This window comes from Ziziphus jujuba, chromosome 9, assembly GCF_031755915.1.
Source record: "Ziziphus jujuba cultivar Dongzao chromosome 9, ASM3175591v1".
NCBI classification, from domain to species: Eukaryota; Viridiplantae; Streptophyta; class Magnoliopsida; order Rosales; family Rhamnaceae; genus Ziziphus; species Ziziphus jujuba.
Window position 1 is genome coordinate 2784642 of NC_083387.1, and position 14280 is coordinate 2798921.

Genomic DNA, 14280 nt, shown 5'->3' on the forward strand with positions numbered 1-14280 from the left:
ATAATAAGAGAATTCTTCGCCTTTTTACTCATTGTTAATACGACTTTGATTTTAGCGGGTTTGTATATTATTTTTAGTAAATTTTTACTATTTAATGAATTTTCACTAGGACTGACCATGTCAATAATTCAATATATATGGAAAAAGCTTACTCCTTTTTTACTCACATTTATTTTAATAGAAAATCTATAAATATAAATGCAAGCAAAAACAAAACTACATGTACATTTGAGTAGGAGGATAGCAGTTACTGTCTTACATGTATATTTTTTTCCCTATATTAAACAGAAAAAAAAAAAAAAAAAACTATAAAAATACAGAGAATGAGTAGGAAACATTGAATCAACAGGTTGATGCAAAATGCAATGGCAGTTCTAAGTCTTGGAAGCACCAGCTTCTGAGCTGGCTTCACTATCCCGATTAGAGTTCCTCTTTGTGGGCACTAGCGGATTGCTCTCTTCTTCATCAATGACCACGGGTCTTTCCATCTGTCCATCCTTGAACACCGGATGTACATAAACATCCTTGAGATAGGCTCTCAGATCCAGGTTTGGCTCTGTAGCTCGTTCAAGTGTATCCTTTACCATTGCATCCTGCCACCGAATATCATATTCAGATTTTCCCACAGAAAATATATTGCAGGAAACTTTTCTTATCAGCTTCATTTTCCAAGAAAGAAAACAGACATCTTGAATCAGGTGTATTATTTGAAATAATAGAGACCATCTCACCATTAGATGACACATCCCATAAATCAATATTCACAAAACTAAACTGAATAGAATAATTCTTTTTGCTTTATGTTTTCTGTACTAACCTGTAGCGAAAGCTTCTTGAATGCTGATTCGAAACGCCCCTTACAGAATATAAAGAACCAGATTGTCAAAATAGGTTGTACAACAAGTATTATTGATGATTTTTTAACATCTTTTGTGCTAAACAATCCCATTAGAAGAATTTGAGCTATAACCAAGCCAATAATTAAACGGCGATGCACATCTGGCCAGAAGGCTGCTGCACTCTCATATTTCTGGTCATAAACATTGATAATCTGGCAAAAAAAGGTTGAAAAGACCAGAAAAAGAAAAAGAAAAAAAAAAAGATTTGGGAAGAAATTAGAAAAGCTGTCCAACTAGCATAACAAGATACATTCTTATAAATAAATAAATAAATAAAAAGCATTAACAAAATACATTGAATATATGAAAATGAAGTACTGTGTGAAACTTTGTCAAAAGCAGAGAGCAAGTCTCGCCGTGAAAATTTTGATTTAAGACCAGAAGATAGAAAAGCTGTCTTATATCTTTTCCAGAAAAAGGTATAGATTAGATAGGGCAATGGCTTAATATTAGCCATATAAATCGAACTGCTTGAAGAAACTGATTCTTTGATTTTCAAACGGGACAGGGTCGAAAATCCAAATTGCTTTAGATGCTGCTATTTGGTGACCAAAAGCTTGACGTTCATGTCAAACATTATGCAATGTTACAGTTACAGCTAATATTAATCCTGCTCCATGTTTCTTTTCCATCCCCTCATCCCACCTACTTGTTTCATATGTTAAGACTTAGAACAATAAAGATGACCATTCATTTAGATAAAGCAGTACATGATGTACCTGATGGCGAAAAATCATGTAGGCAAAAGCAAAGAAGACCACAATAAAAGGAAGAAGTACAGGTGTTACGACAGAGTAAACAAGTCCCAGCAGAAAATATAACTGAATCCTAGGTTCTGACGTGGCAAAGTCCAAACTACCAGGATCCATTGCCTGCTCTCTATCTTGTTCTGTCTTAACCAAAAATGTGTTCTTAAGGTGGAAAATAATTAATGGAACCATTCTCAGAATCTCTGCGGCAATTCCAGCCCAACCATCAACCATTATATAAGTGATGAAGAATGTGGCTTTCATTGGGATGGACACACCGATGGTTTTTGTGAATCTGTAAGAGCAGCAGACTTTTCCTGTCAGAATATCTCATCATTAATAGACAAGTTTGGAATATCAAATATATTTGATACAGATATAAACATGTTATCAACCTTGTTCACAAGAAAAGGAACCAGAAAGAAACAGAGGAATTACAAGTACAGACAATACTATTTCAAACCAAAAAAATATTATTTCCACATTATCATAAACAAAACGGCTTCTGTACAGATAGCACTCTGAATCTTTTAACCAAAAAAAAAAAAAATTAAAATAGAAACCTTCCTGCTGAATTCAGATTTTCCTGTCTTCAAGGTCTAATGTGTATGTTCAATTTAACAACTTGATCAACAATATTAAGCTCAAAACTTTGTGCATGTTCTGAGCTCAAGATATACCACAAAATATTTCTATTTGCTGTGACTTTTAACAAATGAGTTATGTAAACTGGAGAATGGAAAGAGTTATGCATACTTACTGTCCTGAGGACTCATGAATAAACTTGTGAAGCTGCTGAAATGCTGTTCCCGCAATAATGCTTCCAAGAAACACATTGACAAGTATGAAAAAATAATACTTCTGAGCTGATTTCCTCTCCAGAGCTGAGATTGATGTAAAGCCTTCTATTTTTGACATAGTCATGAGGAGTGTTGGAAGTAGAATAAGGAATATCTTTAATGCTATACCCGGAAGAAATCCTTGGATAAAAGACTTGATAACCTTCCTGCAACAGGAATTTCCAGAGTACGATAATTCAATTTTTAGTTCATAACTAAGACCAGGACATTTTTACTAGATGCAATTATTAGATAATTATATTTTTTACCATAATTCAGCAAACGATTTAGAATACACAGTATAACCCTCAATTATTAACATACGTGCTCTTCTTTCTCTTGTGATTTTTTTGCTGCTTCTTTTCTCTTTCATAAGACAAATCATGATACGGACAATAAGTAGGGCATGAACTCATAATTGCAGCAACAAGCTTAAGTGATATAGTGCCTTATATCATAGAACTAGTTCTATCTAGGTAATTCCCGACCTTACACAATGTGAAAATGATATTTACACATAGCAACTATAAAATTAAAAATGTAGCATTACTAACACACAACTGAAGTAGGTTTTAAGAATCACAGGATTAGATACAATTCAATAACAAAAAGTAGCCGAGCATACTGAAAGGAAATATTCAACTAAAAGAATGCAGAAGAAACTCACTTTTCTATTATTGGCTTCAAGAAACGAACATTTTTCTCAATTCCCTCAATATTGGCCATAGATTGAACAAAGGCTATTGGAATCATAAAGAAGAAAATGAGGAAAAAAACAGAAACAGCAATAAGAAGTCTTCGCACTGCTAGTGAAACATATGGAATTGAAAGATTATCCCAAAAGACGTCACGTGGCTCAGGAGCCCACTCTGTCAACCAGATTGTAGGATTATTTGATTGCTGAGTTTGAGCACAAATTGCTGCTCCCCATCGCGTTTTAAATGAAACAAACGCTGCTGGCACTACAGCATTGGGATCACTTATTACTTTTTCTCTTTCTTCCTCTTCCTGTGAGAAGTTATGTCATTAGGCTATTCACGAAACGACATAATGAACCAATCTATTATCTATTACCAATCTATTCTCTATTAGTTTTCCTTATTTTATACAAAAGGAAAGATAAGGAAAATTTGCATACAGGAAGGAGTATCAAAGCCAGACAAAATTAATAGCGTTTTAACTGAGCCTGAATTTTGTGTACATGACAGAAATAGAATTGTTTCAATTACCAGCAACTTCTCATCATTGCTTGAAAATGACTATTTCAAACAGCAAACAAATTGTGGTTCTGGAGAAGTTTATCTTTTCCACTAAAGATAATATTTTCCCATTAAAATTTATGTTGACCTTAAGAACCATTTCCAATGACATTAAACAGTCACTTTCTTTTAAAAACTACAATTGTAATCACAGCAAAGTTAAAAAAAATTGTAAACAAGAAAGGTCTTCAAGACAAATTTGACACACATGCTACAAAGAGCTGATACTTACTTGTTGGGACAATTTCTCAAGCTCCGCAGTATAATAATCAATTGCATCCACCTCCTTCCCCAAGAGGCCATAGAAACCTGTCTATAAATAATGTGACATGAGAAATAAACTCAGATAGCGTAGATGCTAATGAACAAAATTCAATAACAGAAATATTTACAAAAACAGGAAACAACTCAGGTTATCATGTAAAGAAACCTTTGTAATAGGCCTGTTTGTAGGATTTCTCTCATGCTTATTTTGATAGTAGACAAGCCAATTTTGCAAACTCTTCTTCTTTGCAACCACCTTTGCAAGTTTATTCGCATTGTATACAACCTACAGGTATTGGAGAGAGAAAAAAAAAAAGAAGGCACAGTTTTGGTAAAACTTCAATCTATAAATTTATCGTAGCTACAACAAATGGATGATATTTTTATTTCCAATCCAATGCGTGACTCCTGAAGTGAACTTTCACCCTATTCACAAGTCCATATATGTATCTTAACGTCAGTCCATTATATTGTCTTTCATTATTTTGTGGCACTATTTCTTGTTTACCTCACCAGTCAAACCAAATAATTAGCAAAACTTGATGTAGAGTTCCATACTTGATGCATTAGATAATGATCGGGATGATTGACACAAAAGAAATGTTCAACATGCTCACTGATTGATTCATCTGGATCTGGGGGAATGTTCATTACAAGAACCTGTGAAAAACAAATAAAAAGCAGATTGCTAAATATATATGCACAAATACCTACTAATATAATCATAACCATTATCAGATAAAGGTCAGATTGTTGTCTAAGTTTTGATAGCTTCTAAAGTTTCCAGATTAAAAGGATATAGTCACAAATCCTTATAAGAAAAAAAGGCTGACTCGCGACTGTTAAAAATTTTTATCCTTGCCAATTAAAATTTGACGCGTGTCGATTTCTGTGGAAACGAGTGTCTCATTGGTGGATTTTGAAATCCCAGTATAGCCCGTCAAACGAAAAAAAAAAAAAAAAAAAAAAAAAGAAAAAAGAAGAAAAAATAAACACTGGGAAACCAGCACAGACCATAAGCTAGATAACCTCACCGTAAATTGATCTGGACGACGCTTTTCAGATGCTAAATATCGAAGTCTCATAGAAGCAATCGTCTTATACTCATGGTATAATGCATAACATGTCCAAAATGAGAAGACATATGACATTGCTAAATGAACCCAAAACCTGCCAATAGCATAATAATGTTTAGTTACCATGAATTATGAAATACAGCAATGTACACTAATTACCTCAGAAGACAAAGTAACCAGGTGCCAAGAAAAAGCAACAAAATGTGGGCGATATTTCTTCAACATGATATAATGAGGCATGTCATAAATAGCAGGTAGAATATTAAAAATGCTTTAAAAAGGAGGACAGGGTAAACAGCTCAATTTAAAAAGATAGACCTTCTTACCTATTTGATCCTGGTTGAACATTTGAGATTGAAAGCCTGTCAATATTGCTGAACGTTAAATCCTTAATCCCGTCCAATGTATTCCCACTCCAATTAACGGGAACCAAAACAACAAGAGCAAGGAATGTTATGGGGACGAATATTTTCAAGCTGCGGATGAGCATCATTAGATGATCAGATGATGGACCAGGTGCTGAAAATATAAGGTAAGCAACAGTGCATATCTTTAACAGGTGAAATGTCTCTATTTGTGTCGAATCAAAGTAAAAACGTATTGGTGGAAGTGGAAATGAACAAGTAGACTTACTTGGTCTTGAGCAGATACAAAGATAGATTATAGAGATTCAAGTATGAAACCAACCGTATCCTAACAACTTACCCAAGTAGGTAAATCCGGATATAAACAGCAGAATCAAGCCCTGCATGATCAGTAAGCTCAGGTTCGGGCATACTCAATGCTGCTGGCATCCAATTTAAGAATTTTATATACGTTTTCCAGTCCAAATTAACAAAATTTCCCACCATTGCTCCAGAGCGTGTTGGGCTTCCTCTAAGCCCTTTAAGATACCATTTGGGGAAGTACACTCTATCATTGATTGGTTGGAGTCGCAATATGGCAAAAGCCACAAGGAATCCAAATGCAGACAATAAATTTATAGCTGCAGAAACACAAATATCTTGAAGAGTGGCCATCTTTTTGCCTTGTCGATCCTCCTGAATTTAGACTGAAACAACAAGTGAGAACATCTTAGTTTCTGATAACAATGTGCCTAAAACTTCAAAAAAGAGTATTATGTCTGTTTATGCCAGTTTCATCGTACAATCAAATTACGAATTCCCTTTTTTAGTCTTTTAGAACACATAAGAAATAACAGTGGGACTGCCATCAGATTTCACAATTATGAAGAATTTTCTAACCACGAATCCTTAAAACTGATAATGCTCAAATGTAATTGGGTTCAAAAATTAGGAGGAAGCAAATATAATTGATGTTTACTAAAAATCAACCTGTTAGAAAATTAATTATGACCGAAATGAAATAGCTGTGATTATATTATCATCGACCAAAAACTGCATTTCAAGCCAAAAAAAAATAAAATAAAATAAATCCAATAAAATCCGATCTGATATGCCCCCGACATAAATTTTAAATATATTCTAATAGGAATAAAAGGATTATATGAGCAATTGAAACAGTTCCAGAAACTCCATCTAATTATTCAGGGTTATAAACATGAATGGAAATCCCAAATTTCCTCAAAACCTGATTGTCAGTGAAGAATAGAGAGCGATTAATGGAGGACGATTACATTTACCTACGTGTATGTACCTCAGGTGGTGAGTTTGGATTCGGTGGAAGTAAATTTTGGAACAGAAGAAGACGGCGTTAGGGTTTGAATTTGCTTGCGATTTGATGATCAACATTTTGCGGAGTGACATGCATTCTGAAAAACCGAATGGCGGCATGGAGCTCGGAGGTGTACTTGGTCCCGCTGTACTCGCGCTGGAACGTTACCGGGATTTTTTGAATCTTTTTCTATTACCAATTTGCCCCTCCTCTATTTTTATTTTCAACTTATTATTGTTATTATTATAATTATATATTTCGTTGGTGCTTAATTATATATTTTGTTGGTGCTTATTATTGTTATTATTTAAAATATTATGGATTTCGTTTTTATTTTATTTTTATAATCTTGCAAGTAATTTCCCTTAGCATCAAGTGAAATGCAAATAAATATCTTAGAATATCTCTAATGAAGTAACAGATTAATACGTATATAAACTGACTTGCAATTTAAATATTTTTTATATAGGTTTATACATTTTAGTAAACATATATAAATAAAAATTATGATAAATCTTCAATTAGTGTCTAAAATATGATTGGACCATTCAATCACCTACTATACTTGAGAAACTATAAAACTCCTAATCTTTCTATTTTGTTTTTTTTGTTTTTTTTTTTTTTTTTTTGAGAGAAAAATAAATTCCCTAAGAAGCAAAAAGATTGATCACATCAGCTTATAAAACAAATGATAACCAATTAGGACACTCTTCCATAATGTAGACTACTGCTTCCCCAAACTTCCCTGAGCATTAAGTGAAATGCAAACGAATGTCTTAAAATATTTCTAATGAAGTACACAACACATCAATACATACATAAACTGGCTTTTTTTTTTTTTTTTTTTTGGTGAATAATACATAAACTGGCTTGCAGTTTAATTTTACACACATATATATAGGTTTTTACATTTTAGTGAACATATATAAATAAATTTTTATTTGTAAAAAAAAAAAAAAAAGTTGTGATTGATCTTCAATTAGTGTCTGGAATAATATGATTGTACCATTCAATCACCTACTAATTCCACTTGAGAAATTATATACTCCCAATATTTCTATTTTCGTTTAATTTAAATAAGGATTATTGGCTCAATTATTATTATTTCATAAATTATGAACATAGTTACACTTTAATTTTGAACTTTTTTCTTTTAGTAATTTAGTCCCTAATTTTTATTTTTATTTTATTTTTTTGTATATTTTGGTCCTTGAAATATTTTTTAATCTAATTTTTAGCAATTTCAATATATACAACATTTATTATTAAAAAAAAAAACAATGAAATTATAAAATTAGGCCATTCCACAAAAATTTATATGTTGCATAAAGTACAATGCACATCTTACAATTACTAATAAAGAGACAAAAAACATAGCTTAAAGATTAAAATACATCAAAAACTAAAATTTAAAAACCAAAGTGCCAAAAAAAAAAAAGAAAATGAGTGGCTAACAAAGCTAATAACTCGTAATACAATTAGACAGAAATATCACTTACACTCCCTTTCCTAATTAACGTCATTTACCCAAAAAAAAAAAAAAAGATCACATACAAAAATAATTCATCACATACAAAAATAATTAACTCGTAATACAATTAGATAGAGATAGCACTAACACTCTTTCCTAATTAACATCATTTACAAAAACAAAATAAAAAGGATCATATACAAAAATAATTCATCAATATTATGTCAAAATACTAAATAAACAGACACTAATTAAAACTACTATGTTCATTGTTTAAATATGAATTGTTTGTGAATAATAAATTAAAAAATATACCTAATATTTAATATCTTTATCTAATTTTTAATTGAACAATAAATATATTTACTTAAAAACTGATGTTAACAAGTTTAATATAAAAATTAGTAAAAATTAGTAGTTGACTGCAATTGCAATTGAAAATAACGAAAAGGCTACATTTTAAGCTTTCCCTAACAATCTGAACAAAAATAAAGAAAACCATTACTGCGAACTTATGCACCATTCTAGAAAATGTATACATACATATAATAAAGATAATCCATCACAAAAACTATTTTTCAAATTTAGCAATTGGCCGGCAAATACAAATAAGAAAAAAAAATAGTATTCAGAAAAGGTAAAATTTAAATAAAATTAATTTGACTAGCAGAAGAAAAAAGTGTTTGTGCAATTTGATTGGATACTTAAGTGATAGAATAAAAATAAATATGTCGATCATGTTGAATCAAAATAATTGTACTAAGATTAATTGCCATTCATAAATTTTCAATTACTCATTTTAATTAGCATATGCAGACAATTTCGGTTGCTTAACGATATAAGTTTACTGTTTATCCCTCTACCCAACCCAATTTTAATCATTCATATATACATATATATATATATATATATAGAGGAAATATGAAGAAGAGGAATAAATTTATTACTTACAAATGCTATACACATGGGAAAGACAATATAAAGTAAACTGCCTGACACACAACACAACCAATGAGCTATCCAGTAGAATTCATAAAAGTCTCTGAAGCACAGCAACCTTTACTACTTTTTCCTAATTCATAATATCCAGCTAAAGTGAAAAATCCCAAAAAAAAAAAAAAAAAAAAAAAAGAGAAAAAAAGAAAAAAGAAAAAAAATCACGCTTATTCCACGTCAGCTACAAATGGTGTTAGCCCGATGTCATCAATTTCACTCTATTTTTCACCCAGTACAATGAATTTTGGTACCTCTACTCCCATCGAAAACTAACGCTCAAAACTAAATCTGCTAGCGCCCACAGAACTTGAAGCAACATGGGGACCACGCATGCAATCAACTTGTGGGTCCATTTCCAACAACAACTTCTTATCGGATATCATGCTTCTTCTGTTTGTTGCTACCGTCAGATCCTCATCATCGATTGACTGGGCCCCATCATCACCCGCGAAATCATCATCCCCGTTGCCATCTTCGTCATCTTCCTCGTCCACATTATCCTCATCGGAAGACAGAGGGACGAGCCAGCACGATCCATGTAAATGCCCATTCACACATACGAAATACTCCAAACCGCCATCATGTGAGCCGAGCCGTCTAGCCGCACTCTTTGGAACGAGCCGAGCCGCAGTCATGCTCCACACGCGGGCTCCACAGTAAGGACATCTCACTCTCTCTTCCAGCTCCACCTGCCGTCCGATCAAATACGCTCTCGTTCTCGATCTTATAAATCCCTCGAATACTCCTCTGTAGATTCCCAAATCGTCTTCCTTTTCTCCCATTGGATGCTCGCAAGGATCGCTCACGAACAGCACGTCGCCACGACACTGCCTAACCAGAAAACTCCGTCCCGAAGTTTTCGAAAATCGGGTCGGGTTGGCTCTCACGACGTGACCCGGCGATGATCGACTCACTCTGAAATGCCGAGTCGACTCGCATCCGCAGCAGAAGAACATTAGCTTGGCGAGGGAACGCCATCCACCGCCTATTCTACCATTCGACGCACTTTTCGTCAGTGCCGCTACCATGCGCGGGGCGCGATTCTCGCACGCCTCTCGCCATAGTAGTCTGGTCACTATTGCTTGAAGTTTCCGGTTCACCGACGCGACCAAGCAGAGCGTCTGTATGTCCCATCTAATAGACTTGAAGACGAGGAGGAGTATTTTCTCATTGACAATCCCCGAGTTGTCGGAGTCGGACCCCGATCCCTGATCCGGAGAGGTCCTTCTCATCCTCCTGTTCGCACTCATTTGAACAATACTAGCTGGAGACTCCCAAAGGGAAGACCCTGTCAACGCTTTCATATAAATCGGCGTGTATAGAACATTTTTGTAGACACGTGTTCTGTTGTCAGTGGCCGAATGGCTTCCCCCAATGCTGCTAAAAAGACAATGCGTGGCACGTTTCTATTCGCTATAGGACGCGTGTTGGCTTTGTATTGCTGAAATGCCGTGATGGAGAATCAAGGAGTAACGTCAGCGATTCTTTGAAAGTGGATATCAATTGCCACGTGTCCGTCGATTTCCGATTTGAAAAGATCTTATTTTGGGGCACAAAAATATCTAAGGCTACGTGGCATGTTTTGACGTAGTTTCAGACATGACTCCACTAGAACAAGCCATTTTTCAAAATGATTGAGCTTTTAAGTGACAGTATTCTACACGTGGAAGGGTCAGATTGTACCACGTGTATTTCACTTCTTGCTATGAGCGTTTTCAGTTTTTTATTTTTATTTTTATTTTTATTTTGGATTAGCATGTGGCATGGAGAAAAAGAAGAGGGTCGTTGGTCCGTGGTATGCTAAATTAGCGTTTGGTTTGTCATTTATATGACTTGCTAACGGCTAACGATCAGTTTGTCTGTTCTGGATTTAGACACCCAAGTTTCCTTAAAGGTTGTGTATGTGCTAAATTCCTCTGGGAGAGGCTTGTTCGTGTGTACATGGCATGCTCTCATTGGTTGGTCTGAATAGTTGAATGGAGACACATAGCAAAAGTGATGGAACACCATCGAAGCGACATTATTTACAAGTGCAACGATTTATGTTCCTTACGGTTCGCGTTAATTGGCGTGTCATAATGTCATTTATCACATGTTGGTATAAATTTTCAAATTCAAAACAGCTAAAAGAAGGGCAAGTTTCATGTATCAAATTTTTATCTTTTACAAATATTGTCTTGGTCCTTGTATCCGGGGTTTAAATCATGCCTTTAAATATCTTTAATTTTCTGTAACTGTTTTATGCACCGTTGAATGTACTTTTTCTTTTTTGAACCAACCGTCAAAATGCATTTTTTTCTTTTTTGAATAACCGTTAAATGTACTTATATAAAGGTTAAACGATTTTCGAAAAATTAATTCTCAAATACTTTGATTAATGAAACACTCCCCCAAAAGAATATGATAGTTTGATAGCTTTTATATGCAAACTCAACTTTAACAGTTGGTTATGTCATGTGTTAAGAAGTAGCGTCTTTTTTGGAATATAACAACGATAATTTTTATTGCTATTCCACCAAGAGCACTCAAACTTAAATTAATTACAAACATGAATTTTTTTTTAAGACATTGTCAAACCACTGTTAAACTATACGAGCATTTTCAATAGTTTTTATTTTTATTTTTTTAAATTTATGTGGTATTGATTTAGAAAATTATTTATGTTTATAATATATTATTTTTAAATATTTTAGATAATTTATTTTTAATGGGTTTTGTTTAACATATATTATAATCTTAATATGTAATTTTTTACTTTAAAATTATATATAATTAAAAAAAATTAAAAATCTATGTAGAAGTTATTATTTTTTTAACAAAAATCAATAAAAATAAATAAAATGATGACTTAGACTGTCTAATAAAATTTTTAAAAATAGACAATATTTTTTATATTTATATTTTTTTTATTGGCACATTAGTTTAACAGAACTAATATATAAAATCATTGAAGATGGTTTTTTTAAAATTTTATTTATTTATCTAATTCGATAAAAAAATTTTAAATAGACAAAATCAACATACAAAACTATTGAATATATTTTTAGTAAACATCTATTAACGGTTTTGTTTTTCAACTATATAAAATCAAAATTATTGGAAAATATTGTTAGCTTTTATTTTTCAAAAACTGGCTTTAGTTTTTATATTTTTAAAAATAATCTCAAATGCTTTTTTAATTTTTAAATTTTATTTTATTCATCATTTCTCTGTTCGCAACACTTTTTCTCTTCTTACACCTCTATTGATTCTAGATATCCATCTCCCCATCCATATCTATTATTCTTTTTCGTAATCAAAACTATAAATATTTATATCTTAGAAAAAAAAATATATAAATATTTATTAAAAAAGTTGCACATTTAAAAAAAGTAAACCAAATAATAATTAATTTCCTGTGTCGACCAAGTTTTTCAAAAGGACAAGACAGTACAAAGACACCGTGCACAGATGAGATGCCCAGTAGCTACCTCTTTTTTATTTATTTATTTTTTTTCCTACAGGAAAAAGGAGTTACTTTCATACGGCTTTTTACTTAAAGAATGGTGAAAAAATGGGAAACAAAAAAAATAATAAAATAAAATAAAAATGGCGATGGTGGAATGCAAAGTAAGCATCGGTGATAGTGAAAAAATTTTGAGACACGAGCCACCTGTCGTCTCTTTATTTGTTGTTTCCTAAAGTGCTGTATCGCACAGAGTTCATCAGCTAATCTTCAAAACATATTGCATCCGACGTCTAAAATATTGAAACGCGTCCGTCGTACAAAATCTGTGCCGTACACGTGGCTACGACCTGTACTGTACTTTGTAATCCTATATTATGACTAAAGACTGTCGTTTCTCAGAAAAACACGTGGTGGCAAGAGAGCACTCCCTCAGGCTTTGTCGGTCACATGGCGTTTGCTAAATAGCAATAACCATGTTTTTTTGCCCCCTTAGTTTTTCTAGTAAGAACGACCTTTTTATCTTTGTTTGATTCCAGTTTAGCTTATTATTATGACGATCACATATGGCAGGGGACTTCAGGATATTGAAATTGGTAAGAGATGCTGCCTCTTGTTTTGGTGGGACACCACGGGCCACAAATTTGTGGGCCCAGGTAAACGTCCGCCTCTATATATGGCATAAAGTCTCTTGAGATTATTTTCATTTAAAAAATATTTTTTTTTTCCAACAAATTTAGAAAAAATCTTGTTCATATTTGAGGTTTTTATCCATACGCATAATAAATAAATTATCATGCCAAGGCCTAAAGCGAAATAATACAAAATAAAAAATCCATATAATGGGAGATAAATGGATTGATATTTTTGTTTTATTTTGTTATTGTTTAAAAGAGTTTAATAAAAAGAAAATAAAGAATGCAAAGATTAACAAACCAGTGAACAAAATCAGATAATCTCCCATGCTTATAAAATATTTTTTTAATCAAATTTAGATATGGACCGCGAAAGTTTTCTGGTGTTTGTTTTTTTTTTTTTTTTTTCCTTGGGCGGATGGGATTTTTTGGGTAACTATCAATAGATCTAAAAGTCAAACTATTCAGAAATAAAAGGGATTAGAGACTCGGGAGAGATACTTTATTCAAATAGAATTATGGTAGTACGGAAAGGAACCTTATGACCCACCCTTTTAAAAATGAATTAAACGCACAAATATTATATCAACAAATGACACTTGTAAATCTAATTAATAATCTATCTTAAAAGTGACAACTAATAAGTACACGACACTTTTTTTTCCCCCTCTTTTTTAAGTAATCGTTACAATCTTTCAACATGTAGATTGCAAAAAAATAAAATAATACATAAAATTTCAATATATATAAAATTTTGAATAAATTACCAAAAACATATATAATGTTATAATCATGTGTGATCACAAGATACTAACATTGCACTGTTATTTATCATCTATTGTTTATTTTTAAAAAAAAAGAAGAACTAAAAAAAAAAAAGGTATCAATTGCCTATTTGGTAATTGTAACAAACGAACATTGATAACAACATAAACGCTACCATAAATACCATTTTTTTTTATTACATTCTATT

At 32.5% G+C, this 14280-nt stretch overlaps 2 protein-coding genes across 3 annotated transcripts; both read right to left on the bottom strand.

Moving 5' to 3' along the window:
* Nucleotides 1-192: 192 nt before the first annotated feature.
* Nucleotides 193-6973, bottom strand: LOC107426016 (CSC1-like protein At4g02900). 2 transcript variants are annotated; one of them, XM_048480291.2, is made up of 12 exons: nucleotides 6743-6973; nucleotides 5792-6137; nucleotides 5413-5562; nucleotides 5045-5180; nucleotides 4569-4670; nucleotides 4177-4296; nucleotides 3979-4059; nucleotides 3155-3495; nucleotides 2409-2654; nucleotides 1619-1943; nucleotides 818-1051; nucleotides 193-593 (listed from the first exon to the last, which is right to left on the bottom strand). In XM_048480291.2, exons 2-12 carry the CDS (start codon nucleotides 6103-6105, stop codon nucleotides 375-377), a joined length of 2268 nt encoding a protein of 755 aa, XP_048336248.2. In that variant the 5' UTR covers nucleotides 6106-6137; nucleotides 6743-6973; the 3' UTR covers nucleotides 193-374. The 2 variants fall into 2 exon arrangements, with proteins under 2 accessions (XP_048336248.2, XP_015891582.3); XM_016036096.4 differs by having other exon boundaries at nucleotides 194-593; nucleotides 6729-6973.
* Nucleotides 6974-9153: 2180 nt separating this feature from the next.
* On the bottom strand, nucleotides 9154-11320 carry LOC107426013 (EID1-like F-box protein 3). The gene has a single exon (XM_016036091.4). The coding sequence runs from the start codon at nucleotides 10529-10531 to the stop codon at nucleotides 9497-9499; it is 1035 nt and encodes a 344-aa protein (XP_015891577.1). The 5' UTR covers nucleotides 10532-11320; the 3' UTR covers nucleotides 9154-9496.
* Between the last annotated feature and the right edge of the window lie 2960 nt (nucleotides 11321-14280).

Coding starts and splice junctions, on each gene's coding strand:
- LOC107426016 (XM_048480291.2), bottom strand. CDS start 6,105: ATGGCCACTCTTCAAGATATTTGTGTTTCTGCAGCTATAAATTTATTG. Junction 5,563..5,791: donor ATCCGGATTTACCTACTTGG/GTAAGTTGTTAG, acceptor GCTCATCCGCAG/CTTGAAAATATTCGTCCCCA. Junction 4,671..5,044: donor GTCGTCCAGATCAATTTACG/GTGAGGTTATCT, acceptor TGTTTTTCACAG/GTTCTTGTAATGAACATTCC.
- LOC107426013 (XM_016036091.4), bottom strand. CDS start 10,531: ATGAAAGCGTTGACAGGGTCTTCCCTTTGGGAGTCTCCAGCTAGTATT.